The sequence below is a fragment of the Bos indicus genome, chromosome 1, assembly GCF_029378745.1.
Source record: "Bos indicus isolate NIAB-ARS_2022 breed Sahiwal x Tharparkar chromosome 1, NIAB-ARS_B.indTharparkar_mat_pri_1.0, whole genome shotgun sequence".
In the NCBI taxonomy this organism is placed as follows: Eukaryota; Metazoa; Chordata; class Mammalia; order Artiodactyla; family Bovidae; genus Bos; species Bos indicus.
Window position 1 is genome coordinate 145,943,548 of NC_091760.1, and position 20,310 is coordinate 145,963,857.

General features: G+C 56.9%; 1 protein-coding gene across 16 annotated transcripts in view; it reads left to right on the forward strand.

Annotated features, from left to right (window-relative positions):
- The window catches only part of PCBP3 (poly(rC) binding protein 3), a 229,965-nt gene that overhangs the window by 167,333 nt on the left and 42,322 nt on the right, over window positions 1-20,310 (forward strand). For 13 of the 16 annotated variants that reach the window (XM_070796215.1, XM_070796190.1, XM_070796223.1 and 10 more), the window contains 2 exons: window positions 6,440-6,570; window positions 10,558-10,633. In XM_070796215.1, coding sequence (XP_070652316.1) covers window positions 10,570-10,633 — 64 coding nt within the window. In that variant the 5' untranslated portion in view covers window positions 6,440-6,570; window positions 10,558-10,569. The remainder of the gene's footprint in view (window positions 1-6,439; window positions 6,571-10,557; window positions 10,634-20,310) is intronic. The other 3 variants (XM_070796205.1, XM_070796200.1, XM_070796208.1) reach the window with 1 other exon arrangement.

The window sequence follows — 20,310 nt, forward strand, 5'->3', positions numbered from 1 at the left end:
CTGTCCCCTCCTCTCCTGTCCCCTCCTCTCCTGTCCCCCCTCCTCTCCTGTCTCCTCCTATCCTGTTTCCTCCTCTCCTGTCCCCACTCCTCTCCTGTCCCCTCCTCTCCTGTTTCCTCCTCCCCTGTCCCCTCCTCTCCTGTCCCCCCTCCTCTCCTGTCCTCTCCTCCCCTGTCCCCTCCTCTCCTGTCCCCCCTCCTCTCCTGTCCTCTCCTCCCCTGTCCCCTCCTCTCCTGTCCCCTCCTCTCCTGTCCCCCCTCCTCTCCTGTCTCCTCCTATCCTGTTTCCTCCTCTCCTGTCCCCACTCCTCTCCTGTCCCCTCCTCTCCTGTTTCCTCCTCTCCTGTCCCCTCCTCTCCTGTCCCCCCTCCTCTCCTGTCCCCTCCTCTCCTCTCCCCCCTCCTCTCCTGTCCTCTCCTCCCCTGTCCCCTCCTCTCCTGTCCCCTCCTCCCCTGTCCCCTCCTCTCCTGTCCCCTCCTCCTGTCCCCCTCCTCTCCTGTCCCCTCCTCTCCTGTCCCCCCTCCTCTCCTGTCCTCTCCTCCCCTGTCCCCTCCTCTCCTGTCCCCTCCTCTCCTGTCCCCTCCTCTCCTGAACCCCCTCCTCTCCTGTCTCCTCCTATCCTGTTTCCTCCTCTCCTGTCCCCCCTCCTCTTCTGTCCCCTCCTCTCCTCTCCCCCCTCCTCTCCTGTCCTCTCCTCCCCTGTCCCCTCCTCTCCTCTCCCCGCTCCTCTCTTGTCCTCTCCTCCCCTGTCCCCTCCTCTCCTGTCCCCCCTCCTCTCCTGTCCTCTCCTCCCCTGTCCTCTCCTCCCCTGTCCCCTCCTCTCCTGTCCCCTCCTCCCCTGTCCCCTCCTCTCCTGTCCCCTCCTCCTGTCCCCCTCCTCTCCTGTCCCCTCCTCTCCTGTCCCCTCCTCTCCTGTCCCCCCTCCTCTCCTGTCCCCTCCTCTCCTCTCCCCCCTCCTCTCCTGTCCTCTCCTCCCCTGTCCCCTCCTCTCCTCTCCCCGCTCCTCTCCTGTCCTCTCCTCCCCTGTCCCCTCCTCTCCTGTCCCCCCTCCTCTCCTGTCCTCTCCTCCCCTGTCCCCTCCTCTCCTCTCCCCTCCTCTCCTGTCCCCCCTCCTCTCCTGTCCCCTCCTCCCCTGTCCCCTCCTCTCCTGTCCCCTCCTCCTGTCCCCCTCCTCTCCTGTCCCCTCCTCTCCTGTCCCCCCTCCTCTCCTGTCCTCTCCTCCCCTGTCCCCTCCTCTCCTGTCCCCTCCTCTCCTGTCCCCCTCCTCTCCTGTCCCCTCCTCTCCTGTCCCCCCTCCTCTCCTGTCCCCTCCTCTCCTGTTTCCTCCTCTCCTGTCCCCTCCTCTCCTGTCCCCCTCCTCTCCTATCCCCTCCTTTCCTGTCCCCCCTCCTCTCCTGTCCCCTCCTCTCCTGTCCCCTCCTCTCCTGTCCCCCCTCCTCTCCTGTCCTCTCCTCCCCTGTCCCCTCCTCTCCTGTCCCCTCCTCTCCTGTCCCCCTCCTCTCCTGTCCCCTCCTCTCCTGTCCCCCCTCCTCTCCTGTCCCCTCCTCTCCTGTTTCCTCCTCTCCTGTCCCCTCCTCTCCTGTCCCCCTCCTCTCCTATCCCCTCCTTTCCTGTCCCCCCTCCTCTCCTGTCCCCTCCTCTCTTGTCCCCTCCTCTCCTGTTCCCTTCTCTCCTCTCCCCCCTTCTCCCCTGTCCCCTCCTCTCCTGTTCCCCCTCCTCTCCTGTCCCTTCCTCTCCTGTTTCCTCCTCTCCTGTCCCCCTCCTCCCCTGTCCCCTCCTCTCCTGGCTCCCCCTCCTCTTCCGTCCCCCCTCCCCTCTGTCCCCCCTCCTCTCCAGCCCCATTCTTCTCTTTTCCCCTCTCCTCTCTTGTCCCTTTTCCTCTCCTGGCCCATTCCCCTCCTGTCACCCAGACTTCCTGGGAGGATGCCCAGCAGGGCAGAGGACAGCACTGTTCCTGGGCATCTGACTTCTCAGATATCCATAGAAGCCAGGCCCCACATGAAGGCATAGATGCCAGCAGGAGCCACTCATGCCCCCACAGGCACGCACATGTGTCTGCCTGTGTGTGTGTGTGTGTGTCATTTACGGCTCAGCAGGCTGCTTTGTCTGGACTGTGCTTGTGAGGGCACGAGCTGTCCTCGGGCTCTGGTCCTTTGAAACTGATTTGTTGTGGCGGTCTGTTCAGCAAGATGCTGAAAACCTTCACTCCTGTTGTCTCTGAGTGGGTTGTGCAGTGAGGGGTGACGGTAGAGGTGAGGAGGGGGTCACAGACCCCATGTTATCTCTTCTGTCGCCCCCTTCCCAACACCAGTTAAGTTTTGAAGACAGAATGACAGAGGCTTTGCTCCGAGACTGTCCCTAGCGATCACACCTCACTCTGCGGGAACTCGGTGCCCCCACCCTCTGAGTGTGCTGCTGATGTTGAAGAAAGTGGGTCACCACGCGCGCGGGTCTGTCACGTCACTTTCCGGACTGCTGGTCTCCTGGTGCCCTTACCAGACATGGTGCCTTGTTGGAGCTACGTGTCTAGTAAACGAGTTCTCAGAGGATGTCAGTTTCAAATGGAATGTCCTTTAGCTCATTAATTTCTGGCTTTCTTACATTTTCATCAGAAACCACTGTCACAGTCTTTCTACTCTGTGTGGCTCGCAGCGAGGGGGGCCCTGTCTGCTGGGGCACCGGCAGCCCTGGGAGAGGCACAGGATCTCGTGTTCCTCCCGTTCTCTTCCCCGTGACACTCCCAGATCCACATCGGCATGTCTACCCTGCAGAGTAACCCACTCCCGAGAGGAAACCTCCGGTTGTCCAGGAGTGCTGGATGGTGGCCATGGTGGCACTCACGGCCCCAAGGCTTCCTCACAGACCATTCTCATCGGCACAGTTGTTCTCACCTGCCTCACACCCCTGGCCCGTGGAGCCGCTCTGCGCGGCCCTGCTCTTCCCGGAATGCGGGCTGAACAGCTGGCTCCCCCGTTCAGCCCTGTTAGAGGCTGCGGTTTCCCTGTCTTTGCTTTGCTCCTCATTTCCTCGTGTTCACCCACGTCCCGGTTCCCAGGGGTGAGCTGACAGCTCTTTGTTGGTTCTCCTCTCTCCTCCTGACTTCTCAGTGCTTGTGTGTCTGTGCCGTTTGTGAGCATCATTCCAGTGCAGTTCCTTTAAGGGTGGGGTAGACACGGCACCCCAGAGAAGGCAATGCCATCCCACTCCAGTACTCCTGCCTGGAGAATCCCATGGACGGAGGAGCCTGGTAGGCTGCAGTCCATGGGGTTGCTAGGAGTCAGACGCGACTGAGCAGCTTCACTTTCACTTTTCGCTTTCATGCATTGGAGAAGGCAATGGCACCATACTCCAGTACTCTTGCCTGGAAAATCCCATGGATGGAGGAGCCTGGTGGGCTGTCGTCTATGGGGTTGCACAGAGTTGGACACGACTGAAGCGACTTGGCAGCAGCAGCAGACACGGCACCCACTCCAGCACTCTTGCCTGGAGAATCCCATGGACGGAGGAGCCTGGCAGGCTGCGGCCCATGTGGTCACGAAGAGTCGGACACAACTGAGCGACTTCACTTTCACTTTTCACTTTCAGGCACTGGAGAAGGAAATGGCAACCCACTCCAGTCTTCCTGCCTGGAGAAGCCCAGGGACAGAGGAGCCGGGTGGGCTGCTGTCTATGGGGTCACACATAGTCAGATACGACTGAAGTGACTTAGCAGCAGCAGCAGCAGCAGACACAGGTTAACTCTGTGATGTTTAATACAAGGTCTCTTCCATTCCCTTTGTGACCCCATGGACTGTAGCTCCCCGAGCTCTTCTTTCCAAGGGATTCTCCAAGCAAGAATACTGGAGTGGGTTGCCATTCTCTCCTCCAGGGGATCTTCCCCACCCAGGGATTGAACCCGGGGCCTCTTGCATTGCTGGCATTTATTAATTACCTTTGTTTTTTTAATTGAGTATAATTCACATGCCATACAATTCACACTTTACAAGTGTACATTTAGTTGTTTTTAGCATCTCACAAAGGTGTCCAGCCATCACCACTGTCTAATCCAGAACTTCTCATTGCCCCAGAAGGAATCCCATGCTCATCACACTGCCCTCTCTCCTCAGCCCTAGGACTGTGGGTCACTTTCTGTCCTGGTTCTGGACGTTTACTGTAGATAGGATCACAGGCATGGCTTTCTGCTTCCGGCTTCTTGCCCCTCGTGTTATGTCTCCAGGCTTCACCCCCTCTTGCGAGTGAGTTCCGTCCTGCTGTAAGGAGACGCCGCCATTTGTTGATCCGCCATCATCAGTGGAAGCACGTTGGGTTCTTCCCACTTCTTTGACTGTCTTGAACAGTGCTGCTGTGAACGCCCAGGTGCAAGGTTTTGTGCGGATATATGTCTTCACTCCCTTGGGTACAAGCCTCAGAGTGGGGTTGCTAGGTAATATGGTAACTCTAGGTTTTACATTTTGAGGAGTTGCCAGCCTGATTTCCCAGGTGGTCACACCAGTTTATATTTCCACCAGCAATGGATGAAGACTCCAGTTTTTCCATGTCCTTGCTGATATTTGTTATTTTCTGTTTTTTCTTATTATCAGTTTCATGATTGTTACTGTTATTGCTATTACAGCCACCCTAAGTAGCTCACAGGCCTTTCCTAGTGGCTCATATGGTAAAGAGTCTGCCTGCAGTGCAGGAAACCCGGGTTCGATCCCTGGGTTGGGAAGATCCCCTGGAGAAGGAAATGGCAACTTACTCCAGTATCGATGCCTGGAAAATTCCATGGACGGAGGTGCCTGACAGTCTACAGTCCACGGGGTCGTAAGGAGTCGGATACGACTGAGCAACTTCTCTTCAAGTAGCTCCCTGTGGTTTTGACTTGCATTTCTCTAATATCCAATGACGTTGAGTTATTTTTCCCATGCTTACTGGCCATTTCTTTATCTTCCTTAGAGAAAAATATACTCACACCCTTTGTATATTTTTAGGTTATTTATTATTGAGTTGTGGAAGCTCACATGCAGTCTGAGTGTTAACCCTGCTCAGGGGTCTGATTTGCGGATATTCTCTCCTGTTGTGTGGGTTGTGTTTTCAGTTTCCTCTTAGTGCCCTTCAATGCACAGAAGTTCTTAATTTTGATGAAGTCCAGTTCGTCTACTTGTTTGTTGCTGTCTGTGCTTTTTGGTGTCATATCCACAAAATCATTCCAAATCCAGTATCATGACGATTTTTCTTCCAGTATTTTCAAGATGTTTACAGTTTTAGCTCCTAAGCTTAGGTCTCTGGCCCATTTTCAGTTAATTTCTGCATATGGTGTGAGGTGAGGCTCCAAGTTCACTCTTTGGCATGTGTGATATCAGTTTTCCCAGCGCCATGTGAAAGGACTGTTCCTTTCTCAGGGATTGTTTTGGCTCCCTTGCTGAGAATTCTTCCATTGCTTCCTCATGAGTTCCCACTCGTGAGCTTCAGGCCTCTCTGATCCTCCAGTCAGTAACACGTGGATTCTTTTACTGCACCAGCGGGGACACCGTCTGCCTCTGTGAAAGAGGAAGGTTTTATTCAATGTCGTCTTTCACGGGTTTCCTTACATGTCACGTTTTCTCATTTATTTCATTTCAAACCTTGGCATGTTATGCGGATAAGAATATTTGAGCTTGAAACAGACTCAGTGATGTTGTTTATTACCTAAAATGGTTATCTGATTGACACAGAGAAAGGCAGAGATGTTTAACATGGGCTTCTCATTGTTTCTGGTGCTCTGACTTCACAATTCCAAAGAGTGGACGCTGTTGTAAAGAAGCCTTCTTAAGGTGCAGAAGTCTGACAAGAGGGCGCAGAGATCTAAACATACTCCTGGACTTGACACGCAGCAAAGAGTGTGACATCATGAGCATGGGTTCTTGTGCCTGGGTATGAAATTTCCTGTTTGGACAACAAATGTGGATTCCAAAAGTGAGAAGTGAAGAAACTTAGATCAAGGAGAAAATGGTGCACTTTGGCAAAGACTAGATGGACAGATTGCCTGCTGAGAGGGAAGGGTTTCAGTGAAATGATTATACCAGCTGTAAAAAGTGGGAAACCAGAAATGTACTTAAGTTAATATATAATTTCATAATTTTAGAAGAAAAAGCAGTATGTGTGTGTGTGTATATATGTGTATATATATATATATATATATATGCTAAATAAGTAGAAGGTTGGCTGTTTCGCTTATATTCTCAGAAGTGTGCACAGTGTGGCCAAGTTCCGCTTCCATCCTGCTTGTCTATGAGACAGAAGCCCCCCAGTCTGTGGAGCTGCCTTCTTCAGGGTGGAGGACTGGTCCCAAGACGAGCCCTCATCACACCCCACGCATCTCACAGCCAAGTCTTAAGAAACGCCGCTGTTCTGTGGAGGCTCAGTCCGAGGCGCGAGGTGCTCACCAGTCAGCTCACGCGCCGCATGTTCTTGTGTTCCAGGTCACGGGGCCCCACGACCCGTCAGCCCTCCTGCAAGTCGCCAGAGCCAGCTCTGATGCTCTAGGTCCCAAGAGTGAACCCGCCCTGTCTATGGATCTGCTCTGACGCGTCGAGCCTGCTTATGGGGGAAGGTGAGTGGCCAGGACGCAGCACAGGTCTGTGTGTCCAGTTACCAGGAGTGCACAGAGTCAGACTCACCCCTGGAACCAGGGAGTGTGCGCCAGGCTGGTGTTGCTCTCTTTAGTCCCTGATGTGGCATCAGCTGGGGGCCGTGCCAGGGAGAGAGCACACGCCACGAGCAGCAAACTTGAGCAGAGAAGCGAGGTGCTGCGCGTGACCGGGCAGGACCAGCATTCCCACTGACTCTTGAAGGGTTGCATCCAGCTGACGCAGAGCGTGAAGAAGTCAGTCTCAGCTGAGACAGACAGGGTTCTCCACCGCTTCTTCCCCGGAATTTCTGAGGCACGTGGGACACCTTCCCCTATGTGTGCCCCGTTGCCAGGCTTCAGTGGCCTCACCCACCAAGTGGGGAGTCTGAAGAGCCAGCTGTTACTGGCGCTGAGGGACACCAGCCACATGTAGGGCCCTGTGCTCGCGCTGCAGGTGGCCCGGCCCTGCTGACCGTCCTGCTTCCTGGGGCTGGGGTGAGGGTGGGCACAAGGGCCCGTGTGCTCGTGTGAAGCCGGAGCCTGTGTGTTCCGTGTGCCACCTTGCTGTCCACCCTGCACCCTGAGGCCTGAGTTCTCCCAGGGCCTCACGGGTCCTGAGCCTGCAGCACTGACCGTCTCTGACCTCAGTGTGTCCACCTGTAGAGAAAGCCTTCGAGGTTTCTTGCTCAGCTCTCAGGCGTGGTCCTCTCTAAGCCAGTTCTGATTTATCCACCCATGTGTTTAAGTTTGCAAGGGCATGAAGAGTACATTCCAGGCTGGGGACCTGGTTTACCCAGGGTCACAAGGCGGCCACTGAGGACCTGTTTTCAGCTGTGATTTGTTAACCCAAATTCATGACATAACACGTCATATAGGTTCCAAGTCAGCCTGCCTCCAGTCAGAAAAACACCTGTGTCTTTAAAATGTCACAAAACTTGGGCCCAACTTTCCATCATTGTTGTCCACTCCAGCTTCTCTCCTGCTGCCCAGATGTTGTCTGCCTGGCTTTGTTTTGCTTTTTTACTTGCAGCTCAGCATGTTTAATCCTGTGGTGCCTGCCCAGAGTTGTTTTGATCTTTGCTTTGTACCAAGGAAGGTGTAAACATTTCAGCCTCCAGGTACCTGTTTGCAGGAGAGTCAGGGACTAATTACCGGGAGGCAGCTCTGGGTCTGGACAGGAGCTGGATGGACAGCTCCTTCCACACAGCTGACACATCCCGAGCTGTGGTCAGGAGCGAGGCTGGTTATGTAAACCGACCATCTGACTGGGGTTCTTGGGGACCGTGTGGAGGACAGACTAGGAGCACCCCCAGGCCGGGCTGCAGCTTGGCAACTGCAGGAGTCAAGGGGCCCCCACTGGCCTCTCTGCCTCCCCCAATGTTTGCCAGCTGCCCCCATGGGCAAGGCAGGCACAGCTGGCAGGGCCATCCTGTCCTGACAATGTCTGCCCAGCTGCATCCAGCCCCATGCCCTGGGTGCCACCATCCCCAGCTCCCCCGACATTCTGGCTGGGCCTCTGGCCTCCTTTGTGTCCCTGAACCCTCATCTCCTCTTCAACCACGACTCTGGTTCTTCATGCCCTCTGCTCGCTGTTCGTTTCCATGTCACATCTTCAAAGACTCGGCACTGGTCAGCCCCTGCCCCCCTGCACAAAGGCAGGCAGGCTCCTTGGCAGCTCCTCCACTTGCTGTGACCCCCGACCCTGCAAGCCTCACTGTGGCCACTCGCTCACCTTGTGCTCCCTCCAGACCCAAAGGCCAGTGCCTTCCCAGTGACCAAGAGGGGCCCTCGGCGGCCCGTGCCCTCCGACCGCGAGTGAACTGAGTGACAGGACTGCTCTGTCGGCCCCTCACGGAGCTGCCGGCACTGGGTGAGCCAACAACGAACGGCACGCCACAGGGCTCCTAGTCTCCTCCACCCCTGCCCAGCCTCTGGCACTGGCATCCCCAGGTCTCGGAGCTCAGTGGCACCGCTAACAGGCTCCCCAGGGTGGGCCGGAGCACAGGGAAGAGCCCTTCATCTCGGGACTGCTGCTGGCAGGCCCGTTTGTCACCCACACCAGAGCCTCAAGCACGTGTCCTTTGACCTTCCTTCTATAAAGAAACGTTCCAAGTTGATAAAAGATGACAGAGACAGGTCCGCCCAAAGATTACTATGAAAGCATTGTTTAAGATAATGATTCAGGGACGCAGAGCATAGAGTCCTTGCAGCTGACTATATCCTTATGCATGAAAATGCATAAAATTAAATGCACAAAATCTTATGCTTACAGTTTGATACCATGGGAAATTTGATCACTACTGTGCAGATTTACATACAGCAACGTAGAAAAATATTTCATGTATAATGTTAAGTAGGGAAAAAGAACAATCATGGGTGGCTTGGTCCTATTTTTGTTAAAAATATAATGATACATGCCTACTGGAAAGATGTCTGAGTAGGTCGACTTCAGAACACCCCACTCTCTTTGGTGGTCTTTCTGGGGATGATGTTACTAGTGGTTTGCATTACACACATTTTCCATTTTTTCCTGTAATGAACAGTCAGGCTGATTTGGCAGCAAACTGGCATGCTGCCACCTGTGGGTGCACCTCTGCTGGCATTGCACAGTGCCCCAGCACCCTGCGGGCTCTCTCAGGAGGCGCCCCCGTGCCCTGAGGGCTCTCCCCGCGAGGCCTGACAGCACCCGGCAGAGCGAGGCCCATCTCCCAGCCAGTGAGTCCTCTGGGTGAAGTTTCCCACAGCCAGTTGGTTACGGGCTTGGTCTTTTCATTTATCTGCACCTGATTTGGGGTGAGATGTCGAGAGAGAGAGGTAATAACAGTCACCTCTCATGCATGGTGGCAGGTGCCTGCTCTGATGGGGGACCAGCTGCATCCTCTACGTAGTCTCAAGGTCTGGGTCATTCCATGCATCTCACTGCCCAGGTGAGAGGCCCACCTTCAGGCTCGCTCCTCTCGTAAAGCACAGGGCTCAGTCGAGGCTCAGCTCCTGTGCAACTGACTCCTGGGGCAGCATCTGGAAGCTCTTGACCACAGAGGAGGAAACAGGGAAGAAGAGAGGATTCGCGGGCTGTAGCTTCCAGATGGTCCTGGAGGGACCCAGCCCGAGCACAGCTACAGCTGAGAGGAGGCTGCTTGGGTCTGCAGCGCTGCATTTCGACTGATGGGGGCCTGAGGCCTCTGCCCCCCTCCTCTCCAGGGTGAGCAGCCATGCGATGTCCTGCAGGCATGGCAGTCTGTGCGGTGGCCCCTGTCGGGGGATGGAGTCATTGGAATGACAGCCCATCCGCCAGGCGCACCCTTCTGCGGAACGAGGGGAGCGGGCAAAAAGTAGGTCACATGTGCCTGATCCCATGTCACGAGGTCTCCAACCTGAGACCAATGGGAGCCGTAGCCTCCTCTGGTTTAGAACAAAACCCCACTCTGATGTTTCTCCCTTAGCCTTTTTATCTTCTCTAAACGGGGAGAGTGACCATCTGTCCCAGAGCCACTCCATCCGGCCCTGCCGACCGCACAGTGTGGCTTTGTTCTGAGGTAAGGGGCTGTGGGCCCGGCCAAGGCCACGCGGAGCCCAGACGGCGGCATAAAGGGCCATCCAGTGGGCCATGCCGGGTGCTGACGGAGCGGGAGCTCGGGGTCCTCGCCGAAAGTCTGGGATGTTCCCCTGGTCTGACAGCAGGGCCCCTCTCTGAGAGTCAGGGTCACTGTTAACACGCCACCTTAGTGAGCTGTGATGTACGGAGTTCATAGGTCATTTTTCAGTTGTCTGTGCTCCTGGGGCACATGTGGGAATACGACCCCTGCCCCGAGAGGCTGGTTGTCTCCAGGGCCCAGGGATCCACGCCCTCCGTGGACCAGGATCTTTGCTGGGAGGTGTCCACCCAGCCTGTAGCGACCAGGTGAGCCGCCGGCACCCACGTGAGTGCAGAGCACATGTCAGAATAAAGTCCGTGTGTGTGTGTTGCAGCATGTGGAGCGCATGCACTTCTGGAGCCTGATGCTTAGACGAGAAATACCGACCCCCTGTCGTCCCTGGGAGGCCAGTGAGTACAATTCCTTGTAAGGAAGTGGAGGGGGTGGCGGGCAGGTCCAGTACTTTGCAAGTGTGTGTAAAATGTGCTTGAGTTCTGTGGTTTACAAATAACAAAATGTCATTTTCTGCCTGTCCTGTAAGTGAGTCGAAGCATTGCCCTAGCCGAGGATGTCTGTTGAGGGCGTTTTGCAGGTGGTGAGTGGGGCACAGAAGGTTTGCTGTTGTTTGTGTGGTGGGCTGACCGCCGGCACGCTTAGACAGTTATGCGCTCTTGTTTGGATTGGGGGGACAGATGTTTCCAGAGATGCTTTCCCAGAAACCAGGTTGTATGGTATTTGATTTGAGTGTGTTCTCCTGGAGAAAATGATTTTGCTTTTCAGAAATAAAATATTTAAAATTTGCATCTTAACTGGCTTTCCAGGAAACATGAGTCTATAGCCAAGTCCACTGAAGTGAATGTGGACACTTTCAGTGGTAAATTCTTCCATGGTGAGATGTAAAACAATAGCTGCACCCTTGGTAACGAAATAAGACTTTCTCTCCTTGCAGAAATGTGAGGCGGCCAGGGTGATACCCAGTCCCTTTCAGCTGCAGCCCTTCAGTGAGTCTCTTGAACTCTTTCTAAAGGGTTCTTATCCATTTGTGATCTTGAAGAAAAGAAATTTTTTACAGAGCAGGAAATTTCATCTTCTTTGTGTGTGTTACTGATTCTAACACTTCCTTTGAGCCTGGGAGAGTGCCCAGAATTTCTGTGCAGTTTCAACACTGTCTGCTTTTCCTGTCCCACCCAACCTACCTCCCAGCACCTGGGAACGGGGCTGGGTCATCATGTGGGGAGCAAGTTCATGTGTGTTCATGTTAATGAGAGTGTAAGCTGCACCCCATAATTGGCTCTAGGGGAAATGAGACCCGGGGGTAACACCTGCAGTGGGGCCGGTGTTAGGGGCGTTGGCTGTCCCTTGTTTACCAGCGGAAGAGAAGATTGTTTCTGCAGAAATCACACAATCTCAGAGGGAGCTCCCCTAAGCCAAGGACCCATCTCTGTCCACGGCGCCCCTCGTGTGTTCCTGACGGCCAGCGCCTCACCCTCGTCCTTCACTCTGGCCTGGGCTGGTCTCCGATGATCACTCATTGCTTTTAGTCTGGCCTCATCAGGGACTGAAAGGGCCCCTTAAGGAGTCGGGTCACCTTCTGCATGTACCTTGGGCCACCCATCTGTGTCCTGGTCTTGGGGAGGCCCCCGCTCAATTGGAGGGGGTGCAGAAATGCAGAGCCTTGAAGGCGTGTGCTAGCCTGGCAGCCTTGGGAAGGTAGGGGGCCCCGCATGCCCAGGGTGGAGCCTTTGAAGAGCCATCTTCACTCTGGCAAGGGGGCTTCAGAAGTCAGGGTCTGAGGACGGGCAGGGGCAAAGCTGGTGTGCCAGGTGGTCCCGCAGTGAGGACCGGCTCCTTCAGAGCATGACTGCACTATTGTAATGGATGGTGCCCGCCAGTGCTTTTCCGGGATGTTCCTGGACCCTGGACACCCCCCGAGAACCTGGAAAGGCAGAGTCTCATCTCTCCCCGCCCCACCACCTGAGTGAGGAACACCAGCCTGTGTCTGTGATCCACGGAGCCTTTCAGGGGACATTGGTGCCCACGTGAGTATGAGAGCCGAGGGTGCTGAGGGGCAGACTTGGCATTGCTGGCAGCCACGGCCAGGTGGGTCACAGCCGAGCCAATGCGCTTGTGAGCCCAGTCGAGGACCCTGCAGGTCAGATGCGGAGCCCAGCCGCAGGAACCTCCCCGCGTGTGTCCGGTTCCCCAAGTGTGTCCTGCTCCCCGTGTGTGTCCTGCTCCTGCATGTGTCCTGCTCCTGAATGTGTCCTGCTCCCCGTGTGTGTCCTGCTCCTACGTGCGTCCTGCTCCCTGTGTGTGTCCTGCTCCCGAGTGTGTCTTGCTCCCCGTGTGTGTCCTGCTCCTACGTGTGTCCTGCTCCCGTGTGTGTCCTGCTCCTGCGTGTGTCCTGCTCCTGCGTGTGTCCTGCTCCCCTCGTGTGTCCTGCTCCTGAGTGTGTCATGTTCCCTGCGTGTGTCATGTTCCCGAGTGTGTCATGTTCCCCGTGTGTGTCCTGCTCCCGTGTGTGTCCTGCTCCCTGTGTGTGTTCCTGCTCCCTGTGTGTGTCCTGCTCCCAAGTGTGTCCTGCTCCCCATGTGTGTCCTGCTCCTGCATGTGTCCTGCTCCCGAGTGTGTCTTGCTCCTGCGTGTGTCCTGCTCCCACGTATGTCCTGCTCCTGCGTGTGTCCTGCTCCCCGTGTATGTCCTGCTCCTGAGTGTGTCATGTTCCCCACGTGTGTCATGTTCCCGAGTGTGTCATGTTCCCCGCGTGTGTCCTGCTCCCGTGTGTGTCCTGCTCCCTGTGTGTGTTCCACTCCCTGCATGTGTCCTGCTCCTGAGTGTGTCATGTTCCCCATGTGTGTCATGTTCCCGAGTGTGTCATGTTCCCCGCGTGTGTCCTGCTCCTGTGTGTGTCCTGCTCCCTGTGTGTGTTCCACTCCCTGTGTGTGTCCTGCTCCTGAGTGTGTCATGTTTCCCAAGTGTGTCATGCTCCCAAGTGTGTCATGTTCCCCATGTGTGTCCTGCTCCTGCGTGTGTCCTGCTTCCTGTGTGTGTTCCACTCCCTGCGTGTGTCCTGTGTGTCCTGCTCCCGTGTTTGTCCTGCTCCCGTGTGTGTCCTGCTCCCTGTTTGTGTCCCGCTCCCTGAGTGTGTCCTGTGTGTCCTGGTCCGGCATGCGTCCTACTCCCATGTGTGTCCTGCTCCCTGTGTGTATCCTGCTCCTGAGTGTGTCCCGCTCCCCATGTGTGTCCCACTCCCGAGTGTGTCTGGCTCCCCGCATGCGTCCTGCTCCCCGAGTGTGTCCTGCTCCCCGTGTGTGTCCTGCTCCCAAGTGTGTCCTGCTCCCCATGTGTGTCCTGCTCCCCGAGTGTGTCCTGCTCCCGAGTGCGTCCTGCTCCCCGAGTGTGTCCTTCTCCCTGAATGTGTCCTGCTCCCAAGTATGTCCTGCTCCCTGTGTGTGTCCTGCTCCCGAGTGTGTCCTTCTCCCGAGTGTGTCCTTCTCCCGAGTGTGTCCTGCTCCTGCGTGTGTTCTGTTCATGTGTGTGTCCTGCTCCCGAGTGTGTTCTGTTCATGTGTGTGTCCTGCTCCCTGCATGTGTCCTGCTCCCACATGTGTCCTGCTCCCCGTGTTTGTCCTGCTCCCCGTGTGTGTCCTGCTCCCTGCATGTGTCCTGCTCCTCGTGTGTGTCCCGCTCCCTGCATGTATTCTGTTCATGTGTGTGTCCTGCTCCCGTGTGTGTCCTGTTCCTTGTATGCATCCTGCTCCCCGAGTGTGTCTTGTTCCCCGAGTGTGTCCTGCTCCCCACGTGTGTCCTGCTCCCGAGTGTGTCCTGCTCCTGAGTGTGTCCTGCTCCCCGAGTGTGTCCTGCTCCCGAGTGTGTCCTGCTCCCCGCGTGTGTCCTGCTCCCGAGTGTGTCCTTCTCCCCACGTGTGTCATGTTCCCGAGTGTGTCCTGCTCCCGCGTGTGTCCTGCTCCCTGTGCATCCTGCTCCCCAAGTGTGTCCTGCTCCCTGTGTGCATCCTGCTCCCCAAGTGTGTCTTGTTCCCCGAGTGTGTCCTGCTCCTGAGTGTGTCCTGCTTCCCGAGTGTGTCCTGCTCCCGCGTGTGTCCTGTTCCCGAGTGTGACCTGGCAGCACGGTCCCTCTCACCCTGGGGTGACATGGGATCTGCCCTTCCTGCATAGAGACCCCGCTCCCACAGTGTAGAGCCAGAGGAGACCCTGTGGAGGGTGGCCGGCCTGCCACCCAGGCTGAGCCCAGGCTGCAGAGGGTGACCCTGGGAACCTGATCAGGAGCCAGGGCCACGGGGACCAGGGGGAGGGCTGAGGCTGGGCTCGCTCCCCTCACCCCGAGGTGCGGGCTGGGGGTATTGTTCAGAATGACCCAGAAGAAGGCAGGAGAGGAAAGGGAAAGAAGCCTGTGTGGAAGCGCACCACCCGGCGGAGCGCAGACCTGTGACGGGAGTGGAGGGGCAGGCAGGCCTGGGGGAGATAGGCCTGTAGGAACGGTGATGTTTCGGTCAGCAGGAGCAGACACACTGCTCAGTAACAGGCATGGGTCCACCAGGCATCCAGACCAAACGCTGATGTCTGCACCGAGGCAGTGGGCTGAGGGGTGCAGAGACGTGTTACGGCTCGGAAGGGTCTTGTCCAGGGATGGCCCCTGTGGGCATGCGGCCTAGAAGGCGCTGAGGGGCTCAGCCTGCAAGCCTGGCGGCCAGGCTGTAGCCCCCGCTCAGAAACAGCCCAGGGCCATTTCCATGAGCTTGTGGGTGTCACGGACCAGGGTGGCACACGCCAAGCAACGTCCCAGGAGCAGGTGGGTCAGGAGGGCAGCCTGGCAGGGTCACGTCCCTATGCGGACAAACACGGTCCTCACCCCAAGCAGGAGGCCACTGCCCAGGGACGGCAGGGTCGACCTCCTGTGGCCACGTTCGTGGCCTGGAGGCCCGTTCAGCAGGAGGAACCACAGAGCACTGACCTGCCTAGTCAGCGCTCAGACCCCTGCAGGGTCTTTGGGGACGGGGCGCCCCCACAGTGCTCGCTTGGTGCTGGGGCTGAGCCCTGAGGCAGAGCTGTTCCTTGTCTGGGTTGGTGGTGGTGGTTTAGTCACTAAGTCATGTCCGACACTTGTGACCCCCTGGACTGTAGCCTGCCAGGCTCCTCTGTCCATGGGATTTTCCAGGCAAGAATACTGGAGTGGGTTTCCATTTCTCTGGGGCTGGCGGGTCTGAAATCCAGCTGTGATTCAAGGCTTGTGTGTTTTATAGCCTTTAAACTATCCTGCTTTTAACCTCAAGCCAGGAAGGCACGTGCTGTCTGAGAGATGTATGCAGAAGGTCCTGTATGTCCCTGGGGACTGCTCAGGATACGCACACAGCGACCCCCGGGGAGGGGCTCAGTGCTGCTCTGAGGCAGGGCTTTCCCAGCCCCCAGTCCTATGTCCCCACGCGAGGGGCCGCCCGCAGCCACCCTGCCACGCTCGCACCTCAGCAGGGGTAGTGCCCTGCCCTGCGGTCGGACTTTTGATTCCGTTCTTTGTACTTGGTTTTAAAAGTTACAATCGGGTTCTGGTGACTGAAAAACATGTATCTTCCACATTTTGAGGTTTAAACACCACACAGCCTCCGAGGCAGCATCCTGGGGCCCATGGGCGATGCCATGGGGTCGGGGACTCTCTGCCTGAGCCCGGCTGGTGGGGAGGGAGGGGGCCAGGCCCTGTCCCCTGGCCGTGTCCATGGGGCTGCCTCCAGAAGCCTGGCCAGCTAACTACCTGGGCCCACAGCATCGCCCCGTCCTCATCCCCTGCCCGTCCCCTGAGTGCAGCCCCCAACACACGGACCCGGCCTGGAGCTGAGGAAATGGGTGAGTGGTGCCAGAACCAGAGGGCCACGTCCTGTCAGCACCCAGGTGGATGGGGGTAGGGTCTGCTGGGCAGCACCATGGGGCCCTCCCTCCCTGCTGTTCAGCCTCAGGTCCTGCTGCTCAGGGGCCTTGTCTCCCGAAGCTTGTTTGACCCACTTCCTCCCAGCAGAGCGGAGCCCAACGTGGACCCTGTGCCGGGGGCTCTATGGGGTTGCCCGCACATGTGTGGGCTTGGCTTTACAGATCTGCGTTTGTGTTTGGGAGGCAGGAACAGAGCCCCCCGCTCCCAGCGCATGCACCTGCCATTGCGTCCCCCGCTCAGCTTAGAGAACAAGCTGGCCGTTGCAGGGAAAGGACCATGCGGGCTGTGCAGAGATGCAGGATTAATGGGCATCCAAGGATTAAAGTCAGGGGATTAATCCCAGCCGGAGCATCAGTGTTGGGGGCAGGGACTCACAGTTGGCGATTCTGCCCATGCACGGCTCTCATCTGGAGCCTGGGTGACCCTGGGTCTTTTTAGGAAACAGAAGCCACCTTTCGATTGGGGGACCCCAGTTAGCACTTTAGCCTCCCTCACCCAGGAGAGGGCCCAGCTCCCAGGGCAGGGGGTGGGTGGGGGCTGAGTCCTCACATTTCTGGTCCCTCTCTTCTCCGGGGACCCCCTCTTATCAGCAGGGCCTGCAGGCTCCCTGCTCTGAGGAAGCAAGGTTTGCTCCCCTCTTCCCCTCCTGCTCCCCAGGGTCCTGACAGGATCCTGGGTGGGGCAATCCTGCAGCCCAGGGAGGCCGACCTCCTCGTGTGACTAGGGGGAGGCAGGACCCCCAGGACATGCCCCCCCCCCTTCTTGGAGCCTGGAGAGGAGACAGGGTTCTGGGGATGCTTTCTGGGCAAGTCATGGGCTGGTCAGCCCACCTTCTGCCCAGAGAGCAGCCCTGGGGAGGGGCCAAGGGCTCTCTTTGAGCCCCTGGTTCCTAAGTGGAGGAGGCTGTTCCTCTCAGGAATGAGGCCATGCCTTGGTCTCACCTTGTGATGTCAACCAGCCTGCCCTGCACCCGGCCTTTTCCTTCATAACTGTTGGATTTCATTCTCCTTAAAAATCTCAAGAGCTCAGCTGACCTTGGCCTCCTTTGCTTTTCACACTAACAGAGCTGCATCCTTTCTTTTGTTACGTTTATCTAAAATTATTCCCCGGTTCCCACATTTTTATTGATATAAATGACCATCGGTGTCCCTGTGTTGTAATGAAAGCTGGAATTAAGAGCTCTGTGCCCCAGGGCACAAGCTCAAGACCAGGGCTTTCCTTGTTTGGGTGGATGCCCCCAACATCCTGAGGATGTGTCCTGTCCCCGTGCTGCCGGTGTCTCCCAGCACCTGCCTGGGGGCTGAGTCCCAGTTCTTCACTGCACAGCTCATCCTGGCACCCGGCCCCCAACCCCGCCCTCCTAGCTGGTCTGTGAAATGGAGGGAGGGGCTCCTCCCGGTGGGGCTGCGAAAAGACTGTGCCTGGCACACGGTAAACGCTGTATCAACTTTAGGTATTGCTGGTTAGTGTTCGTTTGATTGTTTGATGTGTTGATCCTGTGACCCAGCTCCCCACAGTGAGTCCCCACAGTGAGTCCCCACAGTGAGTCCCCGTCTGTCCCAGGAGAGGACCTTGCCGAGGTGCAGCATCGTGATTGGTAGTCGTCCAGTGTTGCAACCGGTTTGCTCTTCTTTGACTCAGAGTGTCTAGCTGAGCAGAGGCTGGAACTGCTGGCTCACAGCGCACATGTGGCCAGCCCATGGCAGGACTGGCTCCCCGGCCAGGGCCCGGCGGCCTGGGTGACCATGGCTGTGCACCCCTCTGAGGCTCCAGGGGCTCCACCTTGGCTGCCCCTCTAGGTGCTGTGCTCTGTGCCCCACTCTTTGTGAGGTCCTGGGTGGACACCCACACACACACGTGCAGGGACCTGTTGCTGGATGGTGGGGTCGATAAGCATGGCTCTGTCCCCTTCCCCCCAGGCCCTGTCCAGTCCTCTCCCGTCGACTTCCATCTGATGCGCTGAGCCAGGTCACAGGACATCAGAAAACTCAAGCTGAGGGTGGACCCAGGGCTGAGGAGCACCAAGTCCAGCAGGCACACGGCCTGGGCTTTGCATGCTCCTGCCCTTGTCGGCCACTTCTCCCAGCTCAGCCTGCCCACCCTTGGCTCCGGGGTCTCAGACAGCCCTGTCCAGGGCATGGATAGGAGGGAGGCTGCCCGGGCCCCCCAGGCCCCCCAGTGCAGAATAAACATGGGAACCTGCCCCAGCTTCTCAACCCTCACATCTCCTGGCCCAGAGCCCACGACAACCCTCCTGCTCATCGTCCCAGAAGAGATCCTTTCTGCTCTCTGACCGACTAGAAGGGATGGCCGAGGGGCGGGATGGGGACCGAACATGGACTCAGCCTTTGGGACAGCCAGCTGTCCAGCCTGCAGGCCATTTCTCCCTAGACTGACCCCTCGAGGGCGGTGGCTGCCCCCTGATTCTGCATCCCCACTGCAGGCCCCAGCTGGACACTGAGCGTTAGACTGAAGACCCTGCCGTGGTCAGCTTCCAGCTGTGGCCAGAGGGTCGGGGGGCAGGTAAAGTGTGGGGACAGACCAAGCACCTACTGTGTGCAGTGCCAGGCACACGAGACGTTGGGCTCCTGGAGCCACGGCCTCAGGAGAGTCAAGTCCACATGCAGGCCTCACCACTAGACCAGAGGCAGGGCCCAGGGAGTCTGCTGTCCCCGCGGCAAAGATGTTACTGACCTAGATACAGCGTCTGACGTGATTGGAACGTGTGTGAGCCATGCGACCTGATGTAGGTGACACCCTGGACCCTCGGCACTTCCCCAGATGTGGGACGAGAGTGTGGGCATTGTGGGTGAGGTCCACACCTTCCTGGAAGAGGAGAGACCCTGCTCCATGGCCTCTAGAGCAGGGACAGTAGAGAGCATGCGGCCCAGCCCGATGCCTTTGTCTCTCTGGACACTTGAGTGATGAGCTGGCAGACTGTGCAGTCAGGTTGTGTTGGCCTGAACATCTTCCTAACATTAACTGAGACCAGAAAGAACATTTTTCTGCAGAAACCTCCTTCCTCCGCAGCCTCAAGGATGAGCTCTGCACTGTGAGCCTCCAGAGACAGAGAGCAGCCAAGAAGCTCTGTGGGTCTGTGCTGTCCTGGCCTCAAGCAGCTTGACGGGGCAGTGAGCTGTTAAACAGGATAAATCAGGTCTGTGCCCACCGCCCCCAGGTCCCTCCATGGTCTCCCCAGTACAGCTGAGGCCCTGGGCCCAGCCCGAGACAGAGCACAGCTCACTGGACTGGCAGAGCCACCGAGCGCTCACAGCAGCCATGCAGGCCTCAGCTGGCGCCTGGCAGGCAGGACTCTGGCAGCTCCGTCTCTGGGTGGGAATTCCCCTACTGGGGACTGTGGGCTGCCGTGAACGGCCTCTGCTTTAACATCCAAATCTCTGACCCTCCACCCCCAGAGCATGCCTCAGGACTTGGAAGTCACCCCCCACTTTCTGACTCGACCTCTTCCCCTCATATCTGAAATGGATGCCCTCATCAGTTTATGTCTGACGAGCGTCAGTAGTGCCCCAGTCTAGTGGTTTGAAGCCTGAACTCTGGACCAGTTCATGGCCACCCAGTTTCGTGGGGCTCATACGTGAGACAGGGCCGGACTGGCCCCGTGTTAGGAAGGGGCTTGGAACCAGTGGAAGCCTGAGGATGGGGTGCACTGGCTGCTGCTTCTGCTGTCGCTGCTACACATGGCCTGAGGATGGCGTTACAGTGCTAGGATTCTTTTGCTTCAAATATTCTCCTAAAAAAGAAGAACTGGAAAATTTGTTTCTTCAGAATTTCACTATATAGTTCTGGTTATAAACAGATTTTGCCCATTGAGTCAACATAAAAGATCTGAAGAGGTTTGGGTTCTGGAGTGCTGGAGTAAGAAACAACTATCAATACCAACTCACATCAGAGTTAGTGGTGAAAGACTTGTGCTTCCCCTAAAATCACCAAGACAGGATGTCTGCTCTCACCACGCCTGTGAACAGAGGACACAAGTTCTAGCCCATTCAACGTGATGAGAAAAGCAAAGGCATACAGATCGGAAAGGAAGAAACAAACCAGTCCCTGTTCGTAAGTAACACTGTTGTCTACCTTGTAAATTCCATTATGCTACCAAAAACACTCCGGAAACTAATGGTAATGAGCAA